This window comes from Moschus berezovskii, chromosome 21, assembly GCF_049115385.1.
Source record: "Moschus berezovskii isolate FMDL1 chromosome 21, NW_MosBer_1.0, whole genome shotgun sequence".
Taxonomy (NCBI): Eukaryota; Metazoa; Chordata; class Mammalia; order Artiodactyla; family Moschidae; genus Moschus; species Moschus berezovskii.
In genome coordinates this window covers 12676627-12690388 of record NC_142480.1, presented here as the reverse complement: position 1 = coordinate 12690388, position 13762 = coordinate 12676627, and the positions used below count along the sequence as shown (strand labels likewise).

At 44.0% G+C, this 13762-nt stretch overlaps 1 protein-coding gene across 2 annotated transcripts in view; it reads right to left on the bottom strand.

The window, feature by feature from the left end:
• Positions 1-13762, bottom strand: part of LGMN (legumain) — a 39189-nt gene that overhangs the window by 10274 nt on the left and 15153 nt on the right. For both annotated transcript variants that reach the window (XM_088829450.1, XM_055418410.2), the window contains exons 3-8: positions 6422-6519; positions 5228-5309; positions 3775-3860; positions 2601-2676; positions 1940-2002; positions 639-705 (exon numbers count right to left, since the gene is read on the bottom strand). In XM_088829450.1, the coding sequence (XP_088685576.1) occupies positions 639-705; positions 1940-2002; positions 2601-2676; positions 3775-3860; positions 5228-5309; positions 6422-6519 (472 nt within the window). The remainder of the gene's footprint in view (positions 1-638; positions 706-1939; positions 2003-2600; positions 2677-3774; positions 3861-5227; positions 5310-6421; positions 6520-13762) is intronic.

Sequence of the window (13762 nt, the reverse complement as noted above, 5' to 3'; positions counted from 1 at the left end):
CTACAATGAGCAACCAGGCATGCTTATTGGGACATCAAGCTGCTTTGGAAAAGTGCTAAAAGATCAGAATAGCTGAATCTTGAAGGATATGGACTTCATTTCATTTCCAGAGAAAAAGAACATGTACTAATATTAGAGAAACACTGAGGTTGACTGAAGCTATGAGCTACCACTTACTATCTAGCTACCATGGACTCAGCTATGCTGGATAAATGTCATCACTTAAAATGTAACTCTCCCAACGGACACTATCTTTATACCCATTTTACAGATGGGGATAACTGAGAGTAAAAGAGGATAAGTCATCTGTCCAAGATTAGATAGCCAGCAAACAACACATTACAAAGGACAGGGGTCAGTCCAAAGACTATAATTTTGAACTTAGGTAGCCCTACTAGAACCCGGCAGAGCACCACAGAGCAACATCACGTCACCCCCTGACCACTAATCCTCCAGGAGTAGAAGCCCAGAGCTGCCCATAGGTATCCCCCTACTTCTGGGCACCAGGCTGCCCCAGGGTCCCCAATTCTGTAAGACACTTGGTTCCTCCCATAGGCAGGATCAGCGAATGTCCAATTGCACTGCAGAGCATGGTGCTCACCCAGCCCAGCTCAGAGGTCAGTGTGCCCACCACCTACCATTGATGTCGGGTGGCAGGTGGTTCATCATGGACCCAGACTCGCAGGCTTCAATGTAGAACACCATCTAGGAGGCAAATGAGACAAGTGAACTCCCCCTGACCAGGCACAGACCTCTCGCCAAGGCCACTTTGGCTCTGCCCATCTGTGCTCTAAGAAGCTGCGGCCAGAGGCTACGGATGCTGTTGTCATACAAACCAGAAGGACTCAAATTTGTGTGTGGCTAGTAGTGGTAGTAGCAGTCGCTTAGTCGTGTCCGACTCTTTGCAACCCCACAGACTGTAGCCAACCAGGCTCCTCTGTCCATAGAATTCTCCAAGTAAGAATACTGGAGTGGATTGCCATTCTCTTCTCCAGAGGATCTTCCCAACCCAGGGATCGAACCCGGGTCTCCTGCATTGCACGCAGATTCTTTATCATCTGAGCTACAGGGAAGATCCTTGTGTATGGCTAATAAAATAAGATAATCTATTAGCTGAAATAATGCAGGAAAAATGGAGCCATATATGATGATTTTCCATCCAGTGCAGGGTATAAGTTTCAGAAGCAAAACACGTTACTCACACAAACATGCCAGAGCTATGCAGATTCCATACTGGGTGCAAAAGGGGCTAGAGAAGGCTAAAAGCAGAATAAGGTGGTATTTTCCTCCCCAACTGCCCCAGAATGGTGACAATCCTAGAATGAGCAATCTTCAAAGTGTGGTCTCTGGACTAGGAGCATTGTTGAAAAGGCAGACCCTCAGGTTTCCCTCCAGAAATACTGAGCCAAATGCTCGGGTTGAGGTCCATACTGTGTTTTTTGTTTTTTTAATTTATTTATATTTTTGACTGCACTGGGTCTTTGTTGCTGTGTGCGGGCTTTCTCTATTTAAGGTGGGAGGGCTTCTCCTTGCAGTGGCTTCTCTTGTTGTAAATCACGGGCTCTATAGCGCAGGCTCAGCAGTTGTGGCACACACACTTAGGTGCTCCCAGGCACATGGGATTGTCCTGGACCAGGGATCAAACCCATGTCCCGGCAGTGGCAGGCAGATTCTAAACCACTGGACCACTAGGAAAGTCCCCACACTGTATTTTAACAAGATTGCCAGTGATTCTAACCTAACAGCTGAAGCTTTAGAATCACAAAAAGTTATTCCTGGGAGACAAGAGGTCAAGATTGACAGAAAAGACACCTTTTCCCAAAAAAAAAAAAAAAAACAGCCAATCCAGAGTTAGAAAGCCCATCACAGCACCGTGGGCTCTGCTTCCACTGCCTCCCTCACATCCTTTCCCCGAGGCAGCCCCAAGCACTGACATTACCTTTTGGTACTTCTTGTGTTCGTACATGTAACGGATGGTCTCATTCAGGTCCTTTACATGAAGCTGAAAGGTAAGAATATGGACACTCGGACCAAACACATCAAGAGAAACCATGTGCTGGATAATCCACTAATCGAGTCCTAGTGATGCCTTATAAATTCTTATTTAGAAGTCCTTAGAGATAATTGTGATGTCCAGCATCCCAGAACGTTGTCAAGGGCTCTGTTCACATATTAAAGAGAGGAAGCAGAGCACTCAGAGGCTGTGTTCTATGACTGCGTCTTGTGCAGGCACCCAAGTTCAGGGACAGCGACTGATACTGTGATGTCAGCAGACACGCAGGGAAAACTTGCCAGAAAAGATGCCTCTGGATAGATTTCAAGCTGCTAAATGCAGCTCCACACTCACCAGCCACACACAAACCACCCCATAGGACATTACAGACATACATCACAGGTGTACTGCCAACACTGAGGTTTTGTTTCCCATTATTCCTGCTTGCCTTTTTTTTTTTGGCTACCCTTCTCAGCTTGTAGGATCTTATTTCCCTGACCAGGGATTGAACCCGGGCCACCCTTGGCAGTGAAGAGTGCAGAGGTCCTAACTATTGGAACCTCTGAGAGTTCCCCACGGCTTGTTTCTAAAACATTAAGACACTCACATCTTCGTTAGGAAACACCAGTATTCCAGTGGCTCCGTGATCCGTGAAGTAAACAAACACGTGGTCCCTGGGGCCACTGCCAAGAGACACACAGACAAGCATGAGAGTCAAAGTGGGCCATTTCCTATTTCTGCCTCCGTGTCTCTGAAAAGTCATTCCAATCAAAAAACTTAAGAAGCCTGAGGATTACAGTCTCCCAACCATGTAGGAAGAAGAGCACAAGAGACTGCTGTCTGGTTTGTTCTCTTTGATCCCACTGAGTACCAAGAGGCATATCCCAGAGTCTGGAAGGCCAGGACTCAGCAGACAGCCCAGGGTGATTGGGAGAGTGGGGGCCTGTGGCCACTGGGCCTCATCCCAGGCGGCGGGCATGCTCTCCTACCAGATATCCCCAAGACGAGTAAGGGAGCCAGGACACGCCACCAAACGTGGTCTTGCAGTTCCAACTGCCCTCCAGGGCCCTAGGCCTGCATACAGCCTGGGATGCCCACCAGTGATCCCTCACTTGAGGGCCCTGTTCCAAGATGGCAGAGATGTAACAACTCACTCGGAAGCTACCTGGTTCATCCCACTCAGACGTCCCTCTCTGCTCTAACTCACACGAGCTACCCGTGTCCAGGTCTTCCCTCGGATACAAGGGGAGCAGCACCAGCTGCCTAGTATCTGAGACTCTGAGGCCATGCTCCCAAGATCCCTGACATCACGTCAAAATGCTTCATAAAGAGATGCTACACAAGACATCCCTCACCCACAGCCAGCAGAGCACCGGGGTGAGTTTTCTCCAACACGGAGGTTTATCAATGTCCTCCACCCGCTGGGCTGACCTGCCATCAGAGCACAAGGTCAGCGGGAGGCTGGGTGGGAGTCCTTCAACCTGACTGGCCGCAGAGCTTCACGCTGGTCTCAGGGTGTTCTGACAGACTAGCAGCAGGTTTAAGCAATGGGGAACATTTCATTAAGAGTAATGAGGGATCCTGGATCATAGGGTTCATCTGTTACAGAAACGGCTGTCAAGAGAAGCCACAGGTTCTGTGCAGGCTGTCAGGACAAAGGTCCCCACACTGCCATCTCTCACCAGTAAATGGGCCGGAAGCAAGAACAAGGCCTGTATGAATTCTCGATTCTGCAATACCAGTCATTCAGAAAAAAGGGACAGCCATAAAACAGATGTTACCTCTTTAAGACCTTTCCAGATCCTACGCCCTTCACTGCTTCTGCATCACCTCTCAACACAGCAAGGAAATTCTTTGGGGTGACATCCTACGAAAAATTGGGAGTTGAAATCAGATGCAGCAGTCACTTCAAATCAGTGCGGGTGCTGAGTCTGTAGCAGAGGGCCCAGGCCATGACCACACACCTCCAAGGCTTAAGGAAGAAGGGCAAATACTCTGCCACCAAGAAAGACCAAAAGCAAGGTCAGTGTTCCCGGCGCATGTGCATGACTTTGTCTCAAGCATCATCTTGTCTTTGGCTGATGCCATTCAGCAAGCCTGCCATTTCTTCTTGACCGTTATAAAGTCCAGGTGGAAAAACCCAAAGATATCGGTAGGGAGGGACAAACAGCAGAGGAAGAGCATGTGGCCTCAGAGAGACAACAAAGATGGAGATGGAAACATCAGTGCCAACCTTTGCAACCGGCCTGCCTCCTCAAAGGTTGAATCCCAAAAACTTCCCTTACAGGGGACTTTGTAAAACGATATCTGATTATTTAAAAAAAAGAAAAATTATAGAAAAGCACAGAAGAAAGAATATAAATCACCAGAAATTACACCACTTAATTTTGGACATTTCCTTAAATAAGTCTATGGAAACAATTTCATAAAAATGGGATCATCTACGTTATATGAATGATGTATCTGATTTAATTGTTCTTGAATTTAAAAGAGAAAAATAAAACCAGAAGAACTGCTAAACTTCATAGAAATGTTTCTCTTTCACAAGGAATATTAGTTCCTAAAAGATTCCACTGAAATTAAGAAAAAGAGGGTATGAAATCCAGGAGGCTAATGAAATCATGGTGTTTTAAAAAATGCGTCAATGTACTGGGTTGGCCAAAACATTTGTTTGGTTAATGAATATGTTGTTTAATAAAGTTCATTGTGAAAATGAAAAATGTCTTTTATTTTTACTTAAAACCAAACAAATGTTTTGGCCAATCTAATATATACCCTCAATCAATTGGGAAGGATACAATACTTTGGAAGTGATATACTGTTATAAAAATGGTGGAAAACTATCTCAGCAAAATCCAGAGATACTACTTTGCACCAGGGCTGGCATTTGAGAAAGCTGATTTTCAGAAAAGGACACAAATAGTTTATAATCAGATTAATGGCAGTATCTTAAGAAAATCAGGTATTATGGAAAGAAAACTACTAAGATTTAAAGTATAATAAAACTAGAAATAAAAGATTGGTAGACTACCACAAATACTTTTTTTTTTTCCTCTCTGCTTTCTTTCAAAATTCACAGAAATTATGCCTCAGGCATAAATCTCAATATAAACATGAAACGTTGGCCAGAAATCCGTCTAATGAGGTCCTGATTCCAGAAGTACAAGAAAGAGGGGGAAATCATCACTGAAATGAAGCAGACCCCGACGGCTCTGACCCCGCACTCCACCTTACCTCGCCCGTGTAGTCCTTCAGCACCCCTTGGTACACGTCTGAGCCGTTGGGCCTGTTGATCACAATTCCCGGGGTGGGATTGCTGAAAATCAAAGGATGCAATGAAGCACACAATTTGATGTATCTCTGAAATCTGCATCTTCATAAATATGCTCCGGTTATGCATAAAAAGACTAAACAGCCATGACTGTCACAGACACTTCTCATCACCCACCCAGGTCCCCAACACGATAGTGGTTTTAGTTGCCCGAGGGTCTTGGGGTCCCACAAGTCCTGAGCTCCTGGCCAGAGCAGCGAAGGGCTAAGCTCTGCAAACTGAGGACAGGAACCCAGGCCCCTGTGTGCCTGGCCTCCTGCTGGACACCAGCTTGTACCTTGGAGGGGAGATCTCATCAAGAGATCTCTCAGAGAAAAACTACTTTCAGAGAGAGAACAGAAAACAAGGCTTTCATGCAAGAGCTTGGGCATTAAAGCTCAGAATGGGTTAGGAACCATCATGTGATCATCGGGAAGGCCACAGCTGGGAACTGAGGAGCTGGGAGACTAGAACGGGTTAGAGTCATACCCATACCAGCTGCTGCTTATTTTTTTCGCGGCGGGGAGGAAAGGGTGAGCCACTTGGCATGTGGGATCTAGTTCCCCGACCAGGGATTGAGCCCCCTGCACAGAAGCTCGGAGTGTTAACCAATGCACTACCAGGGAAGTCCCCCATACCTGCTGTTTCTGATCTCCTCAAGAAATCAGATAAGCAGGCATGAGAGAACAGGGTTTGTAAAATTAAATTCAGCAATTTTTTTAAAAAGGAAATAGGTATAGAAAGAAGGGTGGGAGGACCTAAGCTACAAAGGAGCTTCCTGTGTATAGGCCTCCAAGGCACCCCAGGGACAGAGCTCAGGAACAAGCACCGCAGAACCTAGTGATGAGTTAGTTCTCCAAGCCGAGAGGGTACTCATGTTTAAAGCCTTGCAAAGCCCGAGCCTCAGCACCTGCACTACCATTTGCTATGTCCCTGTCATTGCTGGGTTCCATCGAGTTATGGTCAAAGCTCTACAAGAAGTAGGTGGGTGGAATTTCAGCTGGGAGTCAGCTGACATTCTAATGTTAGGCTGCCCCAAGAATTCCTGAGAATCCATGTGTATTTTTTAAAACGCTCTAAAGTTCCTCACCATCAAGTTCAAAGCCCTCCATACTCACTCTTCGGAGTTGGCGATGTCGTCATACATCATCACAATGATCTGCTCATCAGGGATCCCATTTCGGTGAACGATCTGGTAGGCGTGGCACGCATCTGCCTGGGAGAAGGGGTTTTGTCAAGTGTTAGATTTTGCCCAGAAGAAGCCAATTTGAGAGTTTTCACGAGCAACGTATTCTTTCTCTGGAAGACGTGCTGTGTCCCACTCCCTATCGGTCAGGTATTTAAATCAGTTTAAAACACATTCATTTATCTTTTTCAGTTCAATTTTTAAAAACCCACCCTTCACCATGAAACTCTCATCAGGCAGTTAGTGTGATCTGTGGACTACTCTCCCCACACACACACACACCTACCACCACCACCACATCTACAGGAAACAAGGGCTTTTGAAAGTCCTGAATAAGTTATTTTCATTTGCCACACCATAGAAAAGTCTCCTGAAAGCACTGATTTAGGGCTGAAGAACAGAACAACAGAATGATAAACCAACAGATTAAAAGCTTAGCGGTTTGTTCTGTATCACACAGGATTCTTCTGGTTCCAGTAACCTTAACCGCCACAGTCGCTGTTCAGAGAACTGAGTAAAAAACTCAAAAATTCAGCTCAGGAACTAAAATGAGGAATGTGATCTTTAGTTAAAGAAAAAATAACAAGGGTGACCATAGTAAAGGTAAAAGAAAAACTTTGCTAATGAGATTCCTTGTCCATAAAAAGGTCAAGACAATTTTTGCTTCCTTTTTCAGATGATACAGACTATACTCCATGACATGGAGATCATTTGAGGACAAAAGGGGGAAATGTTACCTAACTTTCTGCTTTTATTTAATTATGTCTTTCCAAGGGCAGAGTATAAAAGAAATGTCGTGCGCCAGCTACTTGCCTTTCTAAAGAAGAGGGCTTCAGAAACTGGATGTCCACAGATCATGTTCTAAACAGCTCTTAGCAGAGCAACTGAAATAAGGGTCACACACCACTAAGCCCAGCCTTCTGCCTGTAGATGTCCCAAACAAATGGACTTTATAGCAAATATGGGTGCTCAAAATACAGTTGCTAAATGTTGTGTGGGTGAGCCCAAGACCTGGCATTCAAGAGCGTTAGACGAATAGATAGCTGAATATGAAAACTCAGACACTGATGGACGTTCTTCGACTTGCCAGGCACTGTGCTCAGACTTCCTATGTCCCGTCTCATTTAATTCTCATCACACCCCTCTGACATAGCGACTCCCATTTCACAGTGAGGCCATCAAAGCTGAGGGAGGGGAGGTGACCCGTCCGAGTCACACAGCTCAAAGTGAAAGATCCCAGGCATTCTGACTCTAGAACCCGATTCTGACTCCAGAACCCAATTCTGACTCCAGAACCCGATCTTGCTTTCATATAATGGAAGTACCATAAAGAACCACACAAATGGAATACCTAAAGATGAATGAAATACAACCCATGCTTCAGGATACATGAATCTCAGGAACATGATGACAGAAAGAACAAATGACAGGAAAAAAGTATTCACTACGATTACATTCATATAAAGGTCAAAGCAGGCTAAAGTAAACATGTTGTTTAGTTAAATACACAGATGGTAAACTCTAAAGTGAAGCAAAGCAAATCTAAGGAACTTGCCCTCTGGCAGGGTCAAGATTGGACCAGACAAGGGACAATATACTAGTATTTTTCTTTTTCTTCAGTCGGGTACTGAGAGAGTCAATTCCTAGGCAGGTTGATAAGAAGTCTGGGGGTCCCCAAGGAGAGAGGGGTCTGGAATTCTCAAGGAGAAGAAGAGGACAAATGTTTTTTTCCTCTACATTCCTTAGTCACATAAAACGGTTTTTATCTTTAAGCCTGGAACTGATGATTACATAACTAACAACTCAGTTTAAACTCTGTGCTAAGGATTATATAACAACAATGCATCCTGCTTGAGGACAGTTTCTCCTTCCTGAAAACCTTCTGGCTAATCCTGTTATCTTAAAATGTAAATTACGGGAGTAAGATCTTTACAACCTCCAGACATTCTTTTGATTTATTGATCCATAGAGTGCCTGATGAACTCTGGACGGAGGTTCGTGACATTGTACAGGAGACAGGAACCAAGACCATCCCCATGGAAAAGAAATGCAAAAAAGCAAAATGGCTGTCTTACAAATAGCTGTGAAAAGAAAAGAAGTGAAAAGCAAAGGAGAAAAGGAAAGATATAAGCATCTGAATGCAGAGTTCCAAAGAATAGCAAGGAGAGATAAGAAAGTCTTCCTCAGCGATCAATGCGAAGAAATAGAGGAAAACAACAGAATAGGAAAAACAAGAGATCTTTTCAAGAAAATTAAAGATATCAAGGGAACATTTCATGCAAAGATGGGCTCGATAAAGGACAGAAGTGGTATGGACCTAACAGAAGCAGAAGATATGAAGAAGAGGTGGCAAGAATACACAGAAGAACTGTACAAAAAAGATCTTCACGATGGCGTGATCACTCACCTGGAACCAGACATCTTGGAATGTGAAGTCAAGTGGGCCTTAGAGAGCATCACTATGAACAAAGCTAGTGGAGGTGATGGAATTCCAGTTGAGCTATTTCAAGTCTTGAAAGATGATGCTGTGAAAGTGCTGCACTCAATATGCCAGCAAATTTGGAAAACTCAGCAGTGGCCACAGGACTGGACAAGGTCAGTCTTCATTCCAATCCCAAAGAAAGGGAATGCCAAAGAATGCTCAAACTACCGCACAACTGCACTCATCTCCCACGCTAGTAAAGTCATGCTCAAAATTCTCCAAGCCAGGCTTCAACAATATGTGAACCGTGAACTTCCAGATGTTCAAGCAGGTTTTAGAAAAGGCAGAGGCACCAGAGATCAAATTGCCAGCATCCGCTGGATCATGGAGAAAGCAAGAGAGTTCCAGAAAAACATCTATTTCTGCTTCATTGACTATGCCAAAGCCTTTGACTGTGTGGATCACAATAAACTGTGGAACATTCTGAAAGAGATGGGAATACCAGACCACCTGACCTGCCTCTTGAGAAACCTGTATGCAGGTCATGGAACAACAGACTGGTTCCAAATAGGAAAAGGAGTACGTCAAGGTTGTATATTGTCACCCTGCTTATTTAACTTATATGCAGAGAACATCATGAGGAACGCTGGGCTGGAAGAAGCACAAACTGGAATCAAGATTGCCTGGAGAAATATCAGTAACCTCAGATATGCAGATGACACCACCCTTATGGCAGAAAGTGAAAGAGGAGAGTGAAAAGTTTGGCTTGAAGCTCAACATTCAGAAAACGAAGATCATGGCATCTGGTCCCATCACTTCAAGGGAAATAGATGGGAAAACAGTGGAAACAGTGTCAGACTTTATTTTTGGGGGCTCCAAAATCACTGCAGATGCTACTGCAGCCAAGAAATTAAAAGACGCTTACTCCTTGGAAGGAAAGTTATGACCAACCTAGATAACACATTAAAAAGCAGAGACATTACTTTGCCAACCAAGGTCCGTCTAGTCAAGGCTATGGTTTTTCCCGTGGTCATGTATGGATGTGAGAGTTGGACTGTGAAGAAAGCTGAGCGCAGAAGAATTGATGCTTTTGAACTGTGGTGTTGGAGAAGACTCTTGAGAGTCCCTTGTACTGCAAGGAGATCCAACCAGTCCATTCTAAAGGAGATCAATCCTGGGTGTTCATTGGAAGGACTGATGCTAAAGCTGAAACTCCAATACTTTGGCCACCTCATGCGATGAGTTGACTCACTGGAAAAGAGTCTGATGCTAGGAGGGATTGGGGGTGGGAGGTGACGGGGACGACAGAGAATGAGATGGCTAGATGGCATCACCGACTCGATGGACATGAGTTTGAGTGAACTCCGAGAGTTGGTGATGGACAGGGAGGCCTGGCGTGCTGTGATTCATGGGGTCGCAAAGAGTTGGACACGACTGACAGACTGAACTGAACTGAATAACTAATTAAAAGGTGTTTAACTCCATTGCTAACACTAGCCAGGGGCACTCTTTCTGCCCCCTTCTGATGTCTCTGTCAGAAGCTTTTTCTATCTCTTTTATACTTTAATAAAACTTTATTACACAAAAGCTCTGAGTGATCAAGCCTGTCTCTGGCCCCGGATTGAATTCTTCTCCTCCCCGGCATCTTTCGTGGTTCAGCTACAACTTTTCAGTACAAAGTACACAGGTATTCATTTTATTATTATTCTTTACATTTCAGGCACATTATATAGATATTTGCTTTCTATTTCTTAAGAAAAAAAAATCAAACCAATATTATGTCAGATTTAACCTTCTCAATGAAACTGGAGCAGGAACACCACCCACTCACCTCAGTGCAAACCGGCCTATCATTTATCTCTCCTGTTAGACACCAAAAAGTAGGTTCACCAAAAAACAAAAACAACTTAGGAACAAACTTAACAAAAGAAGTGCAAGACTTGTACACTGAAAATTATAAAACTGCTGAGGAAAATTAAAGAAGATCTAAACACACAGAGAGATATCTCATGCTCATGGATCAAAAGACATACCACCCTTAAACTTTTAAAAAACTAGCTCAGTTGGTAAAGAGTCTGCCTGCAGTGAAGGAGACCTGGGTTCAATCCCTGGGCTGGGAAGATCCCCTGAAGGAGGAAATGGCAACCCACTCCAGTATCATTGCCTGGAAAATCCTGTGGACAGGGGAGCCTGAAGGGCTGCAGTTCATGGGGTCGCAGAGTCGGGTACAACTGAACAACTAACACCACCAGCGGATAAGACTCCACACTCCCAGTGTCTCCACGCAGGGGGCATGGGTTCGATCCCTGGCTGGGGAACTAAGATCCCGCATGCCGTGTGGTACAGACAAAAGATAAAAAAATAAAATTAAAATACCTCTGCTCTCCCCTTCAAAAAACTTTTTAAAAAACTGATCATCAGGGATTTCCTCAGAAATTGACAAGATAATGCTAAAAGTTGCATGTAACTGCAACAGTTAAAAAAAATATATATATATATATACTGAAAAAGAAGAAGAAAGCTGGAGAACTTTCACTTCCTGTTTTCAGAACTACCCTGGGAAAGGAGAATCTTATCAACAAATGGTGCTGGGAAATTTTGGATATCTACACGCAAAAAGATGATCTTAGACTCTCACCTCACACCATAGATGAAAATTAACTCAAAATGAATCATACTTAAATGTTAAGTGCTAAAACAAAGTTTTATAAGATAACACAAGAGAAAACCTTTGAAATCTTGAATTGTAATTGCACAGATGTGATAGATATGACACCAAAAGCGTGGTCAATAAAAGAAAAAAAAATGATAAACTGGGCATCAACAAAATTCAAAATTTTAGTGCTTCAAAAGACACCAGTAAGAAAGTGAAAAGACAAGCAACAGAGTCAGAGCAAAATGTCTGCAGAACACATATCTGAGAGAGGACTTGCATGCAGAATATGCAGAGAACTCTTGTACCTCAGTAAAACAACTGGTTCAATCAAAAGCAAATAAAAGATTTACATAAACATTTCACCTAACTAGATATACTGATACGCACATAAAAAGAGGTTCACAATCATTACTTATTAGGGAAATGCAAACTCAAACCACAATGAGCTACCACTTCACAGCATACAGACAATAACAAGTGTTGGTGAGGATAAACCAGGAAGCTTCATCCACTGCTTGCGTGAATGCAAAATGAGGCAGCCATTTTGGAAAAAAAGGTTCCGTTTCTTTAAAAGTTAAGTATAAATTTACCCTATGACCTGGGAATTCTACTCTTAGGTATCTGCCTGGAGAAACAAAAACATTTACCCTACACCAAGATCTGTACTCAAATGGTCTTCGCAGAATGCTTCAAATAGGCAAAAAAAAAAGGAAACAAGAAAAATATCCATTGGGTTGGTAAACAGACAAAATGTGATTTAACCATACAATGGAATGCTATTTGGCAATAAAAGGAATGGAAGTACTGATCCGTGCTATACAGATAAAGTTTAAAAACATGACTTTAAGAGAAGCCAGACACAAAAGATCACATTGCACGGCTCCAATTATACACGTTCAGAAAAGGCAAACTTACAGAATTACAAAGTATACTAGTATTCTAGTAGTTGCCTCCAGCTGGGGACTGGAAATTGGCTCAAGGGATCTTACTGGGGAGCTGGAAATGTTCTAAAACTGATTTATGTTGATGTTTGCACAACTTGTTAAATGCACTAAAACATCACTGAACACTTAAAATGGGTGAGTTATATACGATCTGTAAAATATGCTTCAATAAGACCATATATTTTAGAAAATATATTCAGCCTATCCAGTTAGTGCTCCCCTATATTCCTGGGCTCCTCACCACCGCCCTGACATGCAGACTCTTTTATGCCCATTTCACAGATGGCGACAGGCTCAGGAAGGGCTCTGGGCTTCCCCCACCATGCCTCATGCCCTGCCTCCACACACAGCAGTTTCAAAGCCAAGCAGTGATCCTCTCTTGGGTCCTTGGAATTACTTGGTTTCCTCCCAACTTTCTGAATTCAAAAGGGCTTGCGGTCGGAGTCAAGGACTCACTAACACCCAAAAGAAATAAAAGTAAGGTTAAGCCAAGTCAAGTGACTTGGAGACAGTGCTAAAGGTTACTTGAATGACTTTCCTGGAGAATATCTTATCTCTGTGCATTTTTTCCCTTAAAAACAGAAATGCCATGGGAGAAATGCCATGTGAGAGGAAGGTATTGAGCAAGACTTGACATAAAGGGCAGAGCCCTTTGGGCCACTGAACAGAGACTGCTTACTCAACTATCGGCGTAAGGAGTTGAGATGGGATTACTGACACATCCCGTGATTTCCTGGTGGAGGACACTGTCTGGTCACTGAGTGTGCCGCCCCACCTCAGGCCAACTGTAAGCTAACTAAGGGCAACCAGCCTGGGGCAAATGCGAAATGCTTGGCGTGTTCTTGAAATACGTGGCGTCACCGCCAAGGGGTCCACCTTCAAGCCAGGTAGGGGCTGGGAAGAGTTCTCATGGGCTGCTCATTGAGAGGAATATGTATAGTACTCCTTCCTGGCACATGCTCTGAGCCCTGCTGAGGTTAAGCCCTGAGTCTGGGCATTGAGCAGGGGCGAGGGGACTGCTGGCTCAGCTGGTAAAGAATCTGCCTGCAATGCGAGAGACCCGAGTTCTATCCCTGGGTTGGGAAGATCCCCTGGTGAAGGGAACGACTTCTCACTCCAGTACTCTGGCCTGGAGAATTCCATGGACTGAGCGACTCTCACTCTCTGAGCCCACCACCAGCTCAGATTTTCCAGAGGAGAATCAAGAGGTTTGGAGTGAGATTATATCATTTGTTCAAACTAATACAGCAG